General features: G+C 36.3%; 1 protein-coding gene across 3 annotated transcripts in view; it reads right to left on the bottom strand.

Annotated features, from left to right (window-relative positions):
- Window positions 1-19156, bottom strand: part of ABCC9 (ATP binding cassette subfamily C member 9) — a 153073-nt gene that overhangs the window by 47574 nt on the left and 86343 nt on the right. For 2 of the 3 annotated variants that reach the window (XM_063593166.1, XM_008954322.5), the window contains exons 19-25: window positions 18317-18355; window positions 16836-16937; window positions 14861-14945; window positions 13476-13556; window positions 6261-6398; window positions 5990-6115; window positions 2017-2113 (exon numbers count right to left, since the gene is read on the bottom strand). In XM_063593166.1, the coding sequence (XP_063449236.1) occupies window positions 2017-2113; window positions 5990-6115; window positions 6261-6398; window positions 13476-13556; window positions 14861-14945; window positions 16836-16937; window positions 18317-18355 (668 nt within the window). The remainder of the gene's footprint in view (window positions 1-2016; window positions 2114-5989; window positions 6116-6260; window positions 6399-13475; window positions 13557-14860; window positions 14946-16835; window positions 16938-18316; window positions 18356-19156) is intronic. The other variant, XM_063593167.1, reaches the window with a different exon arrangement.

Here is a 19156-nt window from a genome sequence, read left to right as displayed (position 1 = left end):
CAACAAAAACCACATACCTGGCTTACAAACATCTACAATATTGTGACCTGCAAATTTCTGAATTTATAAAGCTGCACCAGGAGGGAATAAGCTCTGAAATCTGTGCATAGCACAAGAGGGCATACTCCATGCTGTCTATGGCCCCAAGGAGGACTTCCAGTGGGCAAAGCCAGGGGACACAAAGGATAATGGGCCAGGAATTCCTCTCAGATGTTTAAACCATCTAGAAACTCCAAGATGGGCTTCCTTAAGAATGACTCCACTGCTAAAGCAGGTTTTGCATTTCCTGACAATCAAAATTTGATCATTTCTATGGTCCAGTGACTGTGTTCCCATCTTTTGCTTTTCCAAAGGAACTTTATTCATTAAAGTTACCCTGTATGTACTTCACTACTATACTATATACATATCAGGTTGTGGGGAGGAAGGACTTGTCTTTACTTTTTAGGTTATTAGACCACAGGGATCCAAATATGTTTATGATGAGAAGACTGAGCATCACCAAAGATCCTGATATTTGAGCTGGATGCAGTAAATGACTACGTCTCAGAGGATCTCCCCTTTGGTAGGGGTATGTCCTTTGTGTGAGAAGAACAGACTAGAAATTCGCATGATCAAAGAGGTGGACACTTGCACTTTGCTAGCTGTCTCCCCAATACCCATTCTTTGCTTCTATATTAATTGAAATTTAAAGTTGTCCATGGCTGCCCAGCTAAAGACAGCATTTCCTCACATTCCTAGTACTTAATCTTTCCAAGCAATGACAGAGCCAATAATAAGTAAACAGAAACAATACGTGCAACTCCAAGTCTCTTAAGACTTGAGTTGAGTCTCTTAAGACTCAACTCCTTTCTCTTAAGAGAAAGGAAGTACCCTCTACTTCTTTTCTTCCCCTACTGTTGGCTTGAGCATTCTGATAGGACCTGCAGCAACAAACTAATAAGTAATATGTACTGTAATTGGCTCTTCAACATATATTACTTCATTTACCCTGTAAGCAAAGTGCTATTACCTTATTTTATACCTGAGAATATGGATTAACACAGCAAGCCAAGGGCACAGTCAGCATCCCCACTGAAACACTGAACAGAATAATTGGGTACAACTCCACTCTTATAGCCCATTAGAAATAATTTGTGTAGAGTTCTAGAAGCTGATGTCTGTTTACAGCACCAAAAATTCTTTAAGAACATTTTTAATCATAGAAATTGAAAGTAAAATTTAGCCTTCATTCATTAATTCATTCACTCAATGAATATTTGTTGAAATACAGAAATATAAAAGTAGCACATTTTGGTGCTATTTGACTTGAACATTTTCTCTGTTTTTTTTTAATTGGTTGGTAGAAATGCAGGCGTAAGCAAAAATTACAAAGGGAAATGAGTCATAAAGCATTTACTCTATTGACTTAAAAGGTGGTTTATCTCACAACATTCTTGGCAATGAATGTCAAAGCAGTGTAATTATTTCATCTCATTCCTCACATTTCCAGTCAATCTTTTTTTCCCAGTATACCTTATCAGATCTGGAAAACTGAAACATAACAAATGGCATTCTAATTTTCTTATCCTTCATGGCTATATTGTCATGAAAACCTCATGAAGACGAACTGAATGAATCAAATACAGCTACTTCAAAATGCCATATTTCCCCTTTATTACTTATTTCTGAAGGATTGAAATTTTCTTAAGCAGATTTGGTCATTATACTAGACAATTTCAATTTTTCTGAACAAAAGTCTAGATCTACTTAGAATCCACTGCCATTTCCTTTCAAGCCTTTCTCACACATAACAACTGTAGTAAGACACATTCTGTGGAGGCCCTCAAGATGACTGTTGATGGATTACTTCCACCTTTCCTTGACTCCTATTGTTTCCATTTTCAGTATTACTTGATTTAACTTTTTCCCCTGGCAAAGTGGCTTATTATTCCTCATGGAGACACTCACACATAAAAAAACCCTCACATCCTGTTATCCCATTAGAATGTTCCAGATAAAAGAAAAAAGATCTACCTTCGTCTTCGTCCTCCATCTGGGCTTTGGCTTCTCTTGAATACATGGCCCGTCGGAGAGTTTTCCTCTCTAAAGTAGTTTGGTCAGCTTCCATATCCTGCAGTAAACATTGTACTATCATGCAAGGAGCTAACACCAATAGGTTGTGACTTATCAATGAATGACTCACACGTGTAAATGGTTAGTTACCTTTACCAGTCTCAAGCGCTCTGTGCTCACTCTGGAGATCCACAACTCCTGTCACAGAAGCAGCTGTGGGAGCAGAACCTTAGACTTGTAGTAAGTGCTGCAGTGCTCAAAGGTATGGAGCAGCACACGAGACCAGGAAAAGCAAGAACGAGATGCAACTGACTCCAGAAGCAGGGTGATATCTCCCTGAGCCCTAAAGCATAGTTCTACCATTGCTACTTATTTTTACATCACCTTCAGACTATCCTTGTAATTTTTCTAATTAAGGATTCATTCATGTTAATACATATCTTCCTTCAAAAGAGCACATGGTTCCAAGTTGGTTAAACTGCTGTCAGTCATCTACTATTATGAATTATTAAATCAGAACGAGTTTCTTTAGCATCTCACTAAGGGAGCTGCACAAAAGAAAGGGAATTCAATAGGATCTGAAAGAAGGTAGAGAACGTTGAAGAAAATAGGCAATGAGGATTCTAGGTGCCTAGCAGTGTAAGAGAAAGCCCTAGGAGGAGAAAGTATGCAGAAAGAGAAGGGAAACGTGCCAAAAACAAACTTTGCAGATTTTTAAGAATTGCTGTGAACTTTATCCTGTAGTTAAGAAGGGTAGAATCGTTTCATTTTCTCCATGCCCTGGCTTCCAACACACCAGCTCCCCTGACCTCAGGACTGCAGTAGTAGTATCAGTTCAGTTACATTGTGGGTTAAATCAGGTTCTACCGGCTATTCTGGAAAACCAACCATTTCCCCTTTTCTGTGGGGAAATGTATTCTGAATTCTAAACAACTAACCCACAAATTTTGGAATCTATGGCAAATTGGGAGCTTCCTGTATATGCCAATACAAAGAAAAAAAAAACCTACACGGTTTTTCTGTTACATCAATAAACCAATAAACCTTTTGTGATTAGTCGCTAGGTAGTGACCTTGGTTGATTTTTTTTGGCCTCATACAACATGTCTGATTTAGGAAACTTTCTATTCTAGAAGGTTGTACTACTTCAGATTCTTGGTTAAAAGAGTGAAAACAAAAATGTCTCCTGAATCCCATTTTTACAGAGACAGTTTGACCCCAGTTTTAAATTTTGCATAACAATATGAAGACCAACATTTATAAATGAAGCTAAATTAAACTCAAAATTAAAGAGGATCCCTGTCTTGTGCATATCATATAATGAAATAAAATAAACCTTCATAGTGAAAAGTAGATTTGATTCCAGTTCGATTCCCCATGCTGTGACCAAAAGGTTTAAGACCTTGGAGACTTAAAAAAACAAATAAACAAACAAAAAACCCCAAACAAACTTTAAAGCAATTTTTCCTAAGAGTAAATGCTCATATTAAGCTCATTATAGGTTAAATGTTTTAAATAGTGATGATACTTGGACTAAGTAAATAAAAATTTAGTTTCATTTATCCAATAAATATTCACTGGGCCAGGCCAGGTGAGGACAGCAGAGAGGGAAGTGAGGAGTGTTAAATACTACCAGTTTATTCTGCTTAACAGCATTAAGAAGATAATGGTTCATGTCATTTAAGCTAATATTTAAATCAGCTAAAAGTGTTAACTCCCTCTCCTTCTTTGTAGTTTTCATTACTATCTTTTAATCATATTCTTTCCTGTTTACTCCTTAATCCTTAAACTGACAGCTCTTTTTCAAGCACTGCATTAGGAAATTTTGTGCATCCTTCGGTTTCACCTTCCTTCTCCACTTGCTTGATCTGTTCTGGCTCTAGGCCAGACTTTCTCAGCCTTGACACAGTTGACATTTGAGCTGGACAACGCACTGTTGCAGGGTCTGCCCTGAGCATTGCAGAATGTTGAGCACACGAGATGCTAATAGCATCCCCCGCCCCAGTTTGTGACAACAAAAATGTCTCCAAATGTTGCCAAATGTCCTCTAGGAGGGAAAATTGGCCCAGGTTGATAGGAAACACCCTGTCCTGTCCTATAACAAACTAAACAGAAATCTGTTTGTACAAAAACTTCCCCAAGGTATCGCAGTGGTCTTGTTCACAGTGTGATTCTTTCTGGCTGCAGATGAATTCAGGTGCCTGCCTTTTGTTACGTGGCAGTAATCTCCCTCCATCCTGAGATAAGGATTCTGGGCAGGTGCGTGATTCATTCTGGCTTCTACTGGCTACCATTCTACCTTGTAACTGGATTTACCCTGTCCATATCCTAACTTGCTCCACACCTCCTTCAGTTCATACATAACCCTGTAATGTGTCTTTAATTATACAGCTATGCTATCTCAAGTGATCACTTCATTTCTAAATACAACTTAATGGACTTTCTTCCTGGCTTGCTTAACAGTATTACTATAATATTGAGCCAACAGCTCTCTTTATTTTCCAGTTCTTCTTTCCAAAGTAAACCATAAATTGACCCACTCCTTAAGTTTACGTCATCTTCTTTTGTCCCTGGCATTTAGATCACTGAAAAAAATGTCATTTGGAGTTATCCCCGGTACGTTTAGAATCAAGCTTCCCACAGCACAATTCCTAAGCAGGCACTTGTCAACTGTACCTGATACTGTTTTGGGGTTTGTTGTTTGTTTATTGCTTTTTTTTTTTTTTTTTGCTAAATATCCTCATTTCAATGGTTCTGTGATTTGTCCTATTCTGCTTGTATATTTTTGCATATATCTTTTCTTCTTTGTGTGGTTTGCTTTTGAGATCTTTAGCAAATCCAAAGAAGGTAGAGAAATCCTAGGGTTTATCTGACTTTGTATCTTCCTCTCTCTGTGGAGACAGATCCTTTATTTTCTTTTCTAAAATAATATATTTAAATTTCCTAATATTTTAAAGAAATTCACTGGTACAAATATTTCATTTTGTAAATGCTCATTCCTGGATAAGAATACCAAGTGCTGGACACTTTGTACTCCCAACTCAAGAACAAAACATTTCAAAAATTTGCAAATTTAATTTACAATTTCACTTGTCTATCAAAGTTTTTCCTCTTTTGTTGTACTCAGTCTGGTATCCAACTCTGTGATGACCTCATTCAATGTTATACTTACATCATCCATAACATTATAGTGTAATTACACCGGATATGCACTTGTGTTTAAATCCCATTGGTACCACTTATTATATATGCTGTACAACTTTAGGTAAGTTACTTAACTTCTCTGAGCCTCAGCTTTCTCATCTGTCTAAAGTAAGATAATATTTTCTTTGCTTATTTGTCAGGAGTTTGTGAGAATTAAAACACATCATGTAAAAAGGGCTTTGTGGACTTCAAAAAAAGTACAAATGTAAAATTTTATTTTTATTTCCTTCTGATTACCTTCTTTCACCCCAGAAGCCTTATACCAGACATGCCTTACAACTTTGCCCACCACTCAGAGCTCCTCCTTCAAGATCACCTTGGCTTTTGACTTTCCAATGACCCTCTATTTGTAGGTGGTTATTGAAAATATTCTACTTTTATAGATGAGAAAAATGAGGTATAAATAAGAAAAAATAAGGAAACGCCATGCTTCAGTTAAGTAGTTTCTGTAAGTTTTAAACACACATATAATTGCACTATGGTTGAAATGTAAACAAACAGCCTCTAAAAACCTGACTGCACCTCATCCAAAGATGGCATTAGAATTTTATAGGTTCAAAGTACCCTGTTCATTAATAATATGCAAAGATACAATTGCTTTGGATTTCAGATAAAGACCATTATATTACAAAGCATTAAATGGTAATTTTTTAAAAAGCATTCTTAGTAATTAGTAAACTTCTAACTCTTCTGAATTGGGCTCTGAACTCTTCTGAACTATGAGCACTTACCTTTTCTAATTCTTGATCTTGCCGATTCATAAGTGTTTTCCAGTGTTCATAAAGCTCAACATCTTTGGTTTGAATGTCCTTCAAAGTTCCTTCTCTTAGGACACTTCCATCTTTCATGGCTATGATCTAAGGAAAGCAGATATTCCCAGAAATGTGATGAAAAGCCTTGATTGGCAAAATGAACTACCTTTATTTCAGAAAGCATTTTTTACTGTCTCTATTTATATGACTATAATATAAAAATGAGCAAAATTCTCTTCTAAACTCTTACCCAGTCAGCATGCGTCAGATACTGTAATTTGTGAGTCACAAGAACGAGTGTCCTTTTGTCATCTTGCAGGAATTTCAAAATCCCCTCCTGCATTAAGTGATCACTCAAGTGAATGTCCAGGGCTGAGAATGGATCATCCTGCAATCAGTAAAATGGAGGAAAGATGGACGTTTTCTGTACTTGTTACATAACTCAATTCCTCTCGAAAGTAGTAATACAAATAACTAAGGGCAAATCATCCCCCAAATCTAATTTATTTTAAAAAAGGATAAAGAAAAACTACCTGTCAGGTACCATGCTTATTACCTGGGTGACAGAATAATCTGTACACCAAACCCCCATGACACACAATTTATATAACAAGCCTGCACATGTACCTCTTAACCTAAAATAAAAATTAAAGAAAAGAAAATAAAAAAGGGCCAGGAGAAAAACAAACAATGAAATAAAGTTAGAAGTGCCTGCAGGTGAAAAGAAAAACAGACTTTGTAAAATTATTTTAAAAGTAAATAACGCTATTCAAAATGTTTTGAATTCTTATAGAATCTGCAAGTTCAAAAACCGTATTACTCAGCAATCTATAATAATAGGGCAAAACAAAGAATGAAAAAGATAATTGTACTTGAATTCTAGATAACAAAACTAGGTATAGAAAATGTTAATTGGGCCAGGCATGGTGGCTCACGTCTGTAATCCCAGCATTTTGGGAGGCCAAGGCAGGCAGATCACCTGAGGTCAGGAGTTCGAGACCAGCCTGGCCAACATGGTGAAGCCCTGTCCTACTAAAAACACAAAAATTAGCCGGGCATGGTGTCGTGGGCTTGTAATCCCAGCTACTTGGGAGGTTGAGACCGGAGAATCGCCTGAACCCAGGAGGAAGAGGTTCCTGGAGGAGGAAGAGGCAGTGAGCCAAGATTGCGCCACTGCACTCCAGCCTGGTGACAGAACGAGACTCTGTCAAAAAAGAAAGAAAAAAGAAAATGTTAACTGGATCATAACAGGACTTACTTAATGGGGATATTTTCAGAATTAAATGAGTTAATATACATGAAGTGCTTAGTAGGGTACTGGGTATATAATTTACATTGTTAGCTATTATTATTATTATTATATATAAGAATAGCATGCCTAACACTTCCTGATGACAGTTGTTCTAGGGAGAATGTTTTTATCCACCAAGTGATTAAGATATTTAGAAAATAATTTAAGAACTCACATTAATTGTCTTTTTTTGTTCATGATATCACTATAAATTATTTTCATATATATTTCATTCCTAAAATGTTATATAGAGCATCAAACTACATGTTTCACATTTTGGATCTTAAAAATAGGAGAGCTAGAAACAACTGAAGAAAACTGGAATGTATCCTCAAACTATGAGTTAGAAAGCAAAGTGACCTGAAGGGAGGAGGTGCAGCAGGAATATAATCACTCCTTAGAAGGACCAGGGATGGCAGGGAATGAAAGAAACTGAGGGAGCACTGAAGGGACAAAGCAGTAAAAAATGGTGGATGTTTCAGGTAAAAACTGGGAAGAGTTAACGGAACAGTGGGAAAAAAAGTTAATGAAGGTCTTCTTCATTACCCTTCTTTCTTTGTTGCTTCTCCAATAGGTAATATGCAAACAAACTTCTACTTTGTCTTGTGGGCCCAAGAAAAGAAGGAGCTGGTTTCTCATGCTACTACACACAGGCTACATGTTGAGATATCTAAAAATAACAATTCTGCAAAATTTTCAGTTGAGCACAGTCATAGTCTCTCTACAGATAGATTGCATTGCTTAATAATCTGAATAATGAACAAAACAAAAGTAATTGCTATTTAGAGAGAAACTGAAGTTTGGAAGTTAGAATAAATTGATGTATAATCATTATAGATTGTCATATGATTAGCTCAGTAATTTTTCAACTTTCCATCTATTTGTCTGCATAGATAGAAACTATAAGCAATTTGACCTTATTAAAGCATTTAGGAGAATCCTTATGCAAAAGAAATATTAACAAAGCATTTTGATAGTTAAAGGGTAATTAAGAATTATAGGAGCCTTTAAAAAATCAGTCTGCTGGATATTGTAATTGTGAATAAATGGGTGATATAATCAGTGTCCTCAAATGACTTTTATAGAATTAGACACAATTATCTTGATTGTCCTGAAATTTCTTTGGATGACAAGGGAAATATTTCAAATCTTTCAGACCCTCTGGATCATCTTAATGCACATCAATTATTTCTGAGATGTTGCAATAAGTACTGTGTATAGGAATTGGCTTTCAACTGCCCAGTGAGTTGCTTTTCAAAATCATCACAGACACTAGCCCCTTGTCATTTAGCTCCTTTTAATAACAAGAAAAAAATATTCTTACTTGCATTTTAAAATTATTAGATTTTGATAACTGGTAGAAAATTCTACCACTAATATATGAAATTTCTTTTAACATAGAAGTTATAATGTAACTTTGCAGTTACTTAAAAATGAAAGTCAAAGAACCAATATAAAGTGATATCTCCACAGCAATGGAAAAATATCAGGATTACACTGACAAAAGTGTCTCCATTTCCATCACCAACAATGCAGCAAGGATATAATTAGCAAGATTTAGCAAATCTTGATATCAGCAAATTATTGGTTTTAGAAAAGCAGATGATTTTCACAGGGGGAATCTGATTGCCTTTGAAATAACTTTCTGCTTCTGATTCCATTAAAACCCCAAGAATAATTTGTGACATAGACCAAACTATCCCAAATGATTCTTCCTGGGAATTTTTCACAGGAAAAATAAGACATGAATTGAAAATAAATTTTTATAATAATTCAATTTGTCCATAAAATTCTGATATTTATTTATTTATTTATTTATTTATTTATTTATTTATTTTGAGATGGAGTCTCACTCTGTCACCCAGGCTGGAGTGCAATGGCATGATCTCAGCTCACTGCAACCTCTGCCTCCTGGGTTCAAGCAATTCTTCTGCCTCAGCCTCCCAACTTACTGGGATTACAGGCACACGCCACCACGCCCCGCTAATTTTTTTGTATTTTCAGTAGAGATGGGGTTTCACCATGTTGGCCAGGCTGGTTTCGTACTCCTGATCTCAACTGGTCTGCCTGCCTCAGCCTCCCAAAGTGCTAGGATTACAGGTGTGAGCCACCGCACCCAGCCTAAATTCTGATTTTACATGTTAGAAGTTACTAAGGCATAATTGAAAGTCCATTATCTCTAAATTAAAAGATCCAAATTGTAGTTATGACCACTCTTGGAGGCTGGCCAATGTTTCAAACTCAGTCACTTCATTTGTAAAATGGGGATAATAAAGAGGCCTGACAGAAAGCACCTTGGATTGCTGCAAAGATGCAACAAAATAATGTAGTCAAAGTCTGTAAATCATTTCAAAAGTGTTGCTTTATTATTATTTTCTTATAAATAAAGCCATGGTGGATTAATATTGTGTTTACCCCTTCAATGTATCACAGTGAGAGTTTAGCATCTTCCAAGCATCTCTTAATAAGGAAGAGTGTGGTGACTAAGAACACAAGCTCTGGAATCCAGCCATCTGACTTTCTATCCCTGCTTCACTGTTACTATCTGTGTGATGTTGGATAAGTTATCCCCAAAAGCCTCAGTACATTCATCTGTGAACAGCAGTAATAACAATAATAATAGTAATAACAACAATAATGTCAAACCTAGGAGAGTTATTATGAGAATTAAGTGAGCCAATGTGTATAAAGTACTTAGAATCATGCCTAGGTCACAGAACTATCATTTATATGCCATAGCTTCATGGTGGGGATTTGTGATGTTTTTTTGTCAAATAAAACCTTTTCTACAACTTACTAAAAATTGAGGCTTAATGGCTTGAGAAACATATCTCCAGATTCAATGTATATAATAAGATTATGGGGAAATAATTCCTTTAAAGAAAGCAAGACAATTGCCAAATGGCCAATTCAATGAATGGTCAATTCTTTGTTTACAAGCTTATGTTATTTATTCTAATATATATATGTACAGTCTTCATTAATATATTCTCTTATATATTCAATAAATGTGCTTAAATAGTATATTCTTTATATGGATGTATTTTTGGAAATAATTTAATATATTCATTGATACAGCACATTTGCAGATGCAATGAAGTTTTCAAAAATAATATTTTTGATACATAATTAAGACATTTTCATCTAACTTTTATACTGCGTCAAGGCTAACATGATAAAAATTTATTTAGAGCAAAATGTGAAACTATTCAAGTGACATGTACAAGTAAAATCCTTAAAGATATAAGTAATGCCTTTTTCTCAACTCTATTTTCTTTACCCAGCACAACAGATGGCATTGGGGATGTTCACTGAATTTTAGTAGATAGAAAGGAGGAAAGAAGAAAGGGAGGGAGGAATAAAGAAAGGATAACAGGGAGTGAGTGAGTAAAGAAGAAATGGTAAAAGGAAAGGAGAGAAAAGGAAAATACAGCAATAATTTCAGAAAATGCCAGAGGATCTTTGCTGATTACATAGCCAATACTCAAAAGACATGCATTTCTAGCACAAACTCTGTCATTCACTAGACATCAGTCCTTGGATAAGTTTCCGCATTTAGCTTTAGGATACCATCTACCCTCTCTCAGCACTGTGATGAGAATCAAATGGGATAATACTGTACCTTGTGAATTTTTAAACAATGGAAATGTGAGATATTATTATTTTTGAGGAATTTTTAAAACACATCAGCAGCATTCCATTGCTGCTAAAATGTTTTTCAGTAAGTTGCAATGGAGTAATAAGACCAAGATCATAAGACCCAATAGTTTTAAGGTTATCTGAGCTGAGCAGTGTGCATCTAGCACAGATTTTTTCAAAGGGACACTTATATAAACACTATACATCGGGGATTAAGAAAAGTTATACAGAATATGTTATTTGTGGAAGAATTGAAAATACTATGCTTGCTTGGCCTAGAGAAATGTAAATTTAGACAAGTTACGACACTAATATTAGAATGTTGAACTATATATATATATTTTGCTGCAGAAGTAGAGTGCAGGCTGATGAACAGATAGTACTCAGAAGCAGATCTCAATACCGTAATAACTTTCCAATAATAAGAGCTGTCTGTGGTAGAAAGAATAATGGCCCCTAAAGATGCCCTGGTCCTAATCCCCAGAACCTGTGACTGTGTTACCTTATATGTCCAGCAGGATTTTGCAGATGTAATTAAGACTAAAGACCTTGAGATGAGGAGCTTATCCAGACAGGCTTAAACTAACTATATGCATCCTTAAAAGCAGAAAACTTTCCCGGCTGTGAAGAGAGGAAGACGTGACTATGTAAAAATAGTCAGAGAGACATCATGTTGCTGGCTTCAAAGGTGGAGGAAGGCAGGCGTGAGACAAAGAATGTAGGCAGCTTGTAAACGCTGGAAAAAGCAAGAATATTGACTATTCCCTTCCCCAGAAGGGAACACAGCCCTGCTGACACTTTGATGGACTTCTAATCTATAGAAGTATAAGATAATATAATAAATCTGCATTGATTAAGTCACCAATTATGGCAATTTTTTATAGCAGTAACAGGAAATTTATATACTGTCCAACCAGGAAAAGCTGCCTTAAAGGTGAGCAATGTATCTTCAGGGAGAGTCATCAAGAAGCTGTTAGAGTTAATGCTAAAAGTCATCTTGTAATGAAAGGGTGGGAATTGACAATAATTTAGTCCTACAACTTCTTTGATTTCCATGATTCTACAATTGAAGTAGGTCGGAGTCACTGAATCATAGCAGGCAGTAAAATGAACTGAGGAAGAAAGCCACACCCAGGGGACCTCAGTCCCTTTCAGATTTCCAAGGCAGTTCCTCAGGTTCAGTCAGTAATTGATCCCAAGGTTCAAGAAGTCATTTCTAGTTGTGGATCCATCCATTATTATAAAAAGAATTTACGGCTGGGCACGGTGGCTCACAACTGTAATCCCAGCACTTTGGGAGGTAGAGGCAGGCGGATCACTTGAGGTCAGGAGTTCGAGACCAGCCTGACCAATATGGTGAAACCTGGTCTCTACTAAAAATTAAAAAAAAAAAAGCCAAGTGTGGTGGCATGCACCTGTAATCCCAGCTACTCAGGAGGTGGGAGAATTACTTGAACTTGGGAGGTGGAGGTTGCAGTGAGCTGAGATGGTGCCATTGCAGTCCAGTCTGGGCAACAGAGCAAGAATCCATCTCAAAACAAAAATTTACAATTACATAGGCTACTGTTAGATCCTGCAATGGCTTTCATGGTGTTTTTAGGTTTTGGGGGGAATAACTTTGGAGACAGGTATTCTTAGGAGGATGAATTAGTATGTCCAAATTCTGCTACCATCCCCAATGACAGATCCAAATTCAGTGGGAAACTCCAAAACCAACTTACTTTTTCAAGAGGCTCTAGAGATTAGATGCAGTGAAGACTCTAAAAATGTTCTGGGAACCAGATTGATAAGTGGTTAATAATTGTACAGAAGGAGAAGGCAGGGATGCATTTACATACTCTGCCAGCATCTCCCCATTGTCTACTTGTAAGCTATTTTAGGTACCTCCTGCTGGAGAGACCAAAATAGACCAAAATTATAATCAACGTAACTGTCAAATTTTATTTCTAGATCCACAGCTAGAAATAAATTATTAGTCCAAGATGGATATCACGAAAATCATTCATGACGTTTTTAAAGACATAAATTTTAGATTCTACCTTTGCAGATTATGCCACAGGTCTAGAGCAAAACCAAGATTTCTACAGTTGTAGGGAGCATCACAGATAAAGCTTATCCACAGCCCGAGTTGCACAGCACTGGAATGGGGTACTATGCTTACTTAGCCCTGTGTCTACCAAGAGTATATTTTCTGGCTTTTTTTCTTTGCCATCAAATATAAATAAGAAGCCTTATGATCCTGCCTCGTTCATCCAATACCATCCAAATCCTTTCCTGGTTAAGAAACTCAGATAAGCAACCACTTAGGGCATCTAAGTCTCTTGGACACCAATCTGGATCCTCCCAACTCTCAAGATACGTTGCTCTTCTACTGATCTACTGATCTGTACTGCAAGGATTTATTTCTCCTATATACTTTACGATTTCACAAGTTAAACCATCTTTCCTTGAGTTACTTGACTTACACCTTTTTAAAGACTCATTTGTCCAGATGGAAGAATGAAATAGAAATAAAAGGGAAGGCCATATTCTTACCAAAAAGACAATGTTGGTGTTTTGATACAGCGCTCGTGCCACACAGATTCTCTGCCTCTGTCCCCCACTCAGGTTGATGCCCTAGAGAAGAGACACCCCCAAATACCCATTTTTTAATGTTAGTAAATGATCTTTTGGTAATATGACCTTAAATTACAAACGTCTTTTTAAAAATCTTAGATTGATAGTAACTTGTTAATTAAATTGTAGTAACATTGGTAAGAAAACATGGAAACTGTCTACTGGCCAACGATTCTCAAAATAATCAAGATGGCTTCAGGCTGATATGGTTAATCTTCCTTTCACTCTAATAGAGATCTCTGCTGTACAGAAGCATTAATAACCAAAACACTTGCTAGGAAATGCGAGCAATTCCAAGATTTTTTCTTGTTTACTGAGTTGTGTCTGTAGTTTACTTAACATACAACCCAAATTTGATATTATGAGTTATGTGAAACAGTACTATCCAAGAGTATGCTTTCATAATAAAGTACCACTTACACTTTAAAAAAAAAACTAGTGTTAATTGACCTCTTAGTATGTGCCAGACTTGTGTAAATGGCTTTACATTTTTAAATTTCTCTTATTCTTCATAGCAATTCCAAGATGTAGGTATTGTTTTAATTTTACACATGTGGAAACTGAGGCTCACAGAACTTAGGTTCATTCTCATACACACTGCGGTATGTAGCGAAAAAGAACAGCCATTAAGAACAAAGGCCACAGAGCCAGACTAATCCTGGCTACACCACTACCTTGGCAACTGTGCAAGTTCCTTAACCTCTCTCAGCCTTGATTTTTGCAGCTTCATATGCAGAAAACGATAACACCCATAACACAGATTTGTTGTGAAAGTAGATAATGCATATAAAGTTTGTGCCCAGGACTTACAACGATTAAAACATTGTAGACGTTGTTGTTCTAAAGATTTTAGGTATAAATATTTTTCAGCTTGTCTGAATAATATGACATCAATGCAAAACATGGTTACACAAAGAAAAAAGAGCACTTTAATAAGAATAAACAGATTTTCAACAAGGTTGGGAGAAGCTATGGAAAGTAATCTTAGTTTCAAACCCATTACAGCAAGCTCCACGTAAGCAAAAATGCATTTGGTCAAAGCCAGGAACTATGTTTCACTTTTCTTTGAGAACTCTTAAGTGACTAGTACCATGTTAAGTATACAGTGATTACTCAATAAATATTAATATGTAAGAAAGAGTGGCATCAAAGGACTCCCATCCTTGGTTTTCTGGAACTTCTTACTGGGACAACATACAACTCCTAAGCTCTCAAATTTCATGATTCTCTATTAATGATTAAAGACAACCAGAAGACTTTTCTAGATTTTTGTTCATTGCTTAATGAAACTATATATAGCTCACCCTCTCTCCAATTTCAGTTTGATCTCCAAATGGTAATAAGTCAATATCTGGCTGAAGAGAACAGGCATCTGTGACAGCTTTGTACCTTTGGGAGAAATGATTTTGAATTTTTAGATCTCAATTAATACATTGTCCATAAACTAAGTGCCAAATTCAATACTTTGGAAGTTGAAATAAAACATTTGCTGAATCACTTATTATATGCCAGCCTCTGCTCTACATTTCTGGATACAAAGATACATAAGTACTACTTCCCACTCTTTTTTTTTTTTTGAAGACAGAGTCTTACTCTGTCACCCAAGCTGGAGTTCAGTGGCACGATCTTGGTTCACTGCAACCCCTGTCACCTGGGCTCAAGTGATTCTCCCGCCTCAGCCTCCTGAATAGCTGGGATTAGAGATGTGCGCCACCATACCCAGCTAATTTTTTTGTATTTTAGTAGAGACAGGGTTTCACCATGTTGCCCGGGGTGGTTTCGAACATCTGAACTTAGGCAATCAGCCTGCCTCAGCCTCCCAAAGTGCTAGGATTACAGGCGTGAACCACTACGCCCAGCTGGGTTCCCACTCTTAAAAAGCTAGTTCACGGAGCAGAAGACTGATACAAAAATATACGATGAAAGTTTACCTTGTTAGGTATTATAGTGGAAGTGAGTATAAAGCACTCCTAGAACACAGATGAAGAAATGACTGACCATTCTGAGAAGTATCAGAGGAGGCAAAGCTTAAACTGTGTTCAGAAAGTTGAGTAGTAAGTTTTCAGGAAGAAAATGAGTAACGAAGTTTAAGGAACTTGAGAAAGTAAAAAAGTTCATGATGAATGTAAGGGACTGCAGGAGGTTCATTATGGCTAAAGCAGAGGTTGTGAGTGGGCGCCCTTCCACACTGTCATGCATGCTGAAGAGAGGAGACAAGGGAGATAGGACTGACAGTCCTCAAGTTCATATAAGGCTGGGACTGGAAATCAGATGAACTGGAAGTACAAGGAAGCATGGGGATTGAAGATGCTGGGGGAAATGGCAATGATTTTATTTTCTTAATCAGTTCATCTTAATATAGTAGAGTCATTCTTCATTCTTCCCTCTTCTTCTTCCTGTTGATATCTGTCCATTGTTGTTCTTCAATTTTTTTTTTCTCAACCATCCCTTCTTTTACATTTCTACCGTCATTCCTAAGTGTAGGCAACACACACTGCATGCCTGGATAATTATTCCTACTGACTCCTAAATGTCTCCATATATATGTATATATGCACATATGTGAATCTGTATATATAGAATGCACATCATTGTAGCCAATTGGCTTTTAGGCCCCCCAGCTATCTGGTCTCAGCCTCCTGAATCTTTCTGTCTGGTTTGCTCCAGGTCCTAAAGGTTTTGTCTTTCATATGGTCTACTTTTCTTCTCCCTCCCCCTTCCTCTTGCCTCTCCACTTACTTTATTCTCCTTAATTTTCAAGACCCAGCTTATGGTCCTAAGACCCACGCTTGAAAGAGTGGCTCAGGGAAAGGGTCATACCTTCTTATGTGGTGGTGGTATTTAAAAGATGCTTGAAAGATGGTGTATTCTGGCTGTTCCCAGTCACCAGACCCCTCAGGTCCTATATTCTTCTTCTTTTCACAATTAAACTTCCTTTGTGAAATTTACTTGAATTTTTCCTTCTCTATCTTCTCACCAACAACCTAAGCAACACATCCTCACTCTTACCCTCCCCACCCCACACACATACACACTTCAATTGCTGTTTAGTTTTGGTGTACAAATTGTTCTCAATAAGGGTCCAAGATGGGCTGGAACTTCCAGTGAGGCTTCTCTTCAAAGAATTGATTCCAAAGACCTTGGTGATGAGGATGAAAACGGGGCCAGCAGGAAAGAAAATACCAGATGTAAAGGTTCCAGAAACCATTGTTCATTCCCAAACACACGAGTCAGAAAGAGTTGCCATTTTGGTTCTAAATTTTATATGCTCAAAATTACCTCTGTTTGTTAAAAGGACTTCCAAAAGTAATATTTTCTTCTACTGTAGCATTTAATAGCCAAGGCTTTTGAGCTGCATATGCCACAGAGTACCTGTTCCTACTGAAAAATGAAAAAGAAAAAAAAAACACCAGGATTATGCAAAGGTACTGTGCGTGTATGTATTTTACTATAAATAGGGGAAATAAAATTAGTAAACTATCTCAGATACAGAAATGGAAAACTTCTAAAAGAGAAAAATTTAAAGACCACCAACCTTATTAAGAAATGATTAAATATGCCACCTAAATTAAAGGGATTAGGATTTAATCAAAATGTCACATGTATAAAATTTGGTTTTCAACACTGAAGAAGTGTTTTATGGTCTAAACAACTAATTGAAATTCCCTTTTCTAAAATGACTATAATTTTTAAAAAATAATTAAAAGATTATAGCTACAGACATTTTACTTTATACTAATAGCACTTTATTAACTATAAATTCTACGTGCAAACTTTAAGATGTTAATTGATACTGTAATTATTGTATGGCTTTGTGGCTTAATCACATTAACATATTTTATGGTAATAGATAATATGTAAATATTTCAAAACAAAGAATATCTTAAGGAGTCCCTGAAACTTTCAATATTGAAATCGTGCATGTAAAAACTGCATATTTCAAAATATATTGAAATCGCTTATATTTTAAAAATAACTCCCTCCCCCCTTTTGACTTGCAAATTCTACCAGATGTCTATACATCAGACTTTAATTTCCAATAGTTAGGAAAATACATGTGAGCTGAAGAGAATGATGGGAAGGGCAGGTCAGTTTAAAAGTCAGATTTCCACAGTTAGTTCATGATCTGTAAAGTACTAATGAAGGAAATAGGGTTAAAAGAGAGCAAGGTTAAAAAAGAGAGTAGTTAGAAATGTTCAATGATCTTTCTAAAACATTACGTCTTAGGAGTGTAGAAGACATGATACTATATAGTATGCTAGCAGTCTCTGAGATAATCATATGTAGAGTAAAACAATGGTTCCCAACCTCTGACATGCCTGCTTTCCCCCCCAACCCACTCAGCTCTTTAAGGTTTTTGTTTTTGTTTTTCCTTTTAAGTAGATAAAGCACTTGGCTCTTCATCTCTACCTTACAGATGGATCCCATCACTGTTTAACTCATAATCAATATATGTATTAATTCTTACATTTTTATTTTATGAAATCCCAAACCCAGTTTACTGAGGATAGTTTGAGTTTCAGCCAAAGTTGGGACACGTGTGACTCAGTGAGAGGAAAACAGTTGACACAAGGAGCCACTTTGTTTGGTAAATTAGTTCTTTTAGCAGCTTGTCAAGGTTGCGAACCACTGCTGTTGGAAATATGCTAGCACACTTTAATAACTATACATTATCAGAATAAGCAAAATGAGATTAAAGAGATTAAAGTCTGAGGAAGGAAGTTATTCTTATTAAACTCAGGTTAAAATAGAAATAATACCTTCTGGTTGCTTCAAAAGAAGGCTCAGATTCATTTACACTGCAAGTATGGCAAACAATGTTCATTAATTATGAAGTAGAAATATAGAACCAATGTGCATACACGTCAGGTAAGAGATACAATAAACACTGGACATATTAAAGAGTACATTTCCCAAATGGTTTCTGATATTAATTTCAAAGACAAACCAGATAAGTAGTATTCTTCTTTATGTCTTCATCAGCTAGGAAATAATTGCTTAGTAAGCTTCTAAAACATAGATAGCACTGTTCTCTTTCATAAAAATTTTGGTTCATACAATGACTGGGTTCTAGTGCTAACCCTGCTCCAAACAGCTGTAAACTTGGGGAATCCCTCTAGAATACAGTTTCCCGTTTCATAAGGACTCTGTATTTCCAAGGCCTTCCAACCTTTAAAATTTGAATTCAGTAAATTTAAATTCCAAATTAGCTACCCTAAGGTAGCAGCAGAAATACTTTTTGGGCGCTAAACATGAAAGATACACAAAACACACTGGCCCCTCAGGAGCTTGTAACAAAAACAGACATGCACCAGAAACCAAACTACATCTAAGTAGAATCAATTATTGATATGATTTATGTAAAAAGTGGGCTTTGGTCACAATTTGTTATGCCTGCATTATGAGGAAAGACACCTGAAGACCTATTTCTTTTATTGTTCTAATTTTTTATAATTTAGGGTTAGTTGAATTCAATAACATACACATTACAGACGTGAATTCAATAACCATACAAATAATTAAAGCCTACAGAAACTCCAAAAATTGATTCTATTTGACTTTGCAAAATGTTGTATGTTTTTGTGGAGAAAATTTACCTA

Source organism: Pan paniscus, chromosome 10 (assembly GCF_029289425.2).
Source record: "Pan paniscus chromosome 10, NHGRI_mPanPan1-v2.0_pri, whole genome shotgun sequence".
NCBI classification, from domain to species: domain Eukaryota; kingdom Metazoa; phylum Chordata; class Mammalia; order Primates; family Hominidae; genus Pan; species Pan paniscus.
Note: the sequence above shows the minus strand (reverse complement) of the source record. Positions and strands in the feature narration are given on the sequence as shown.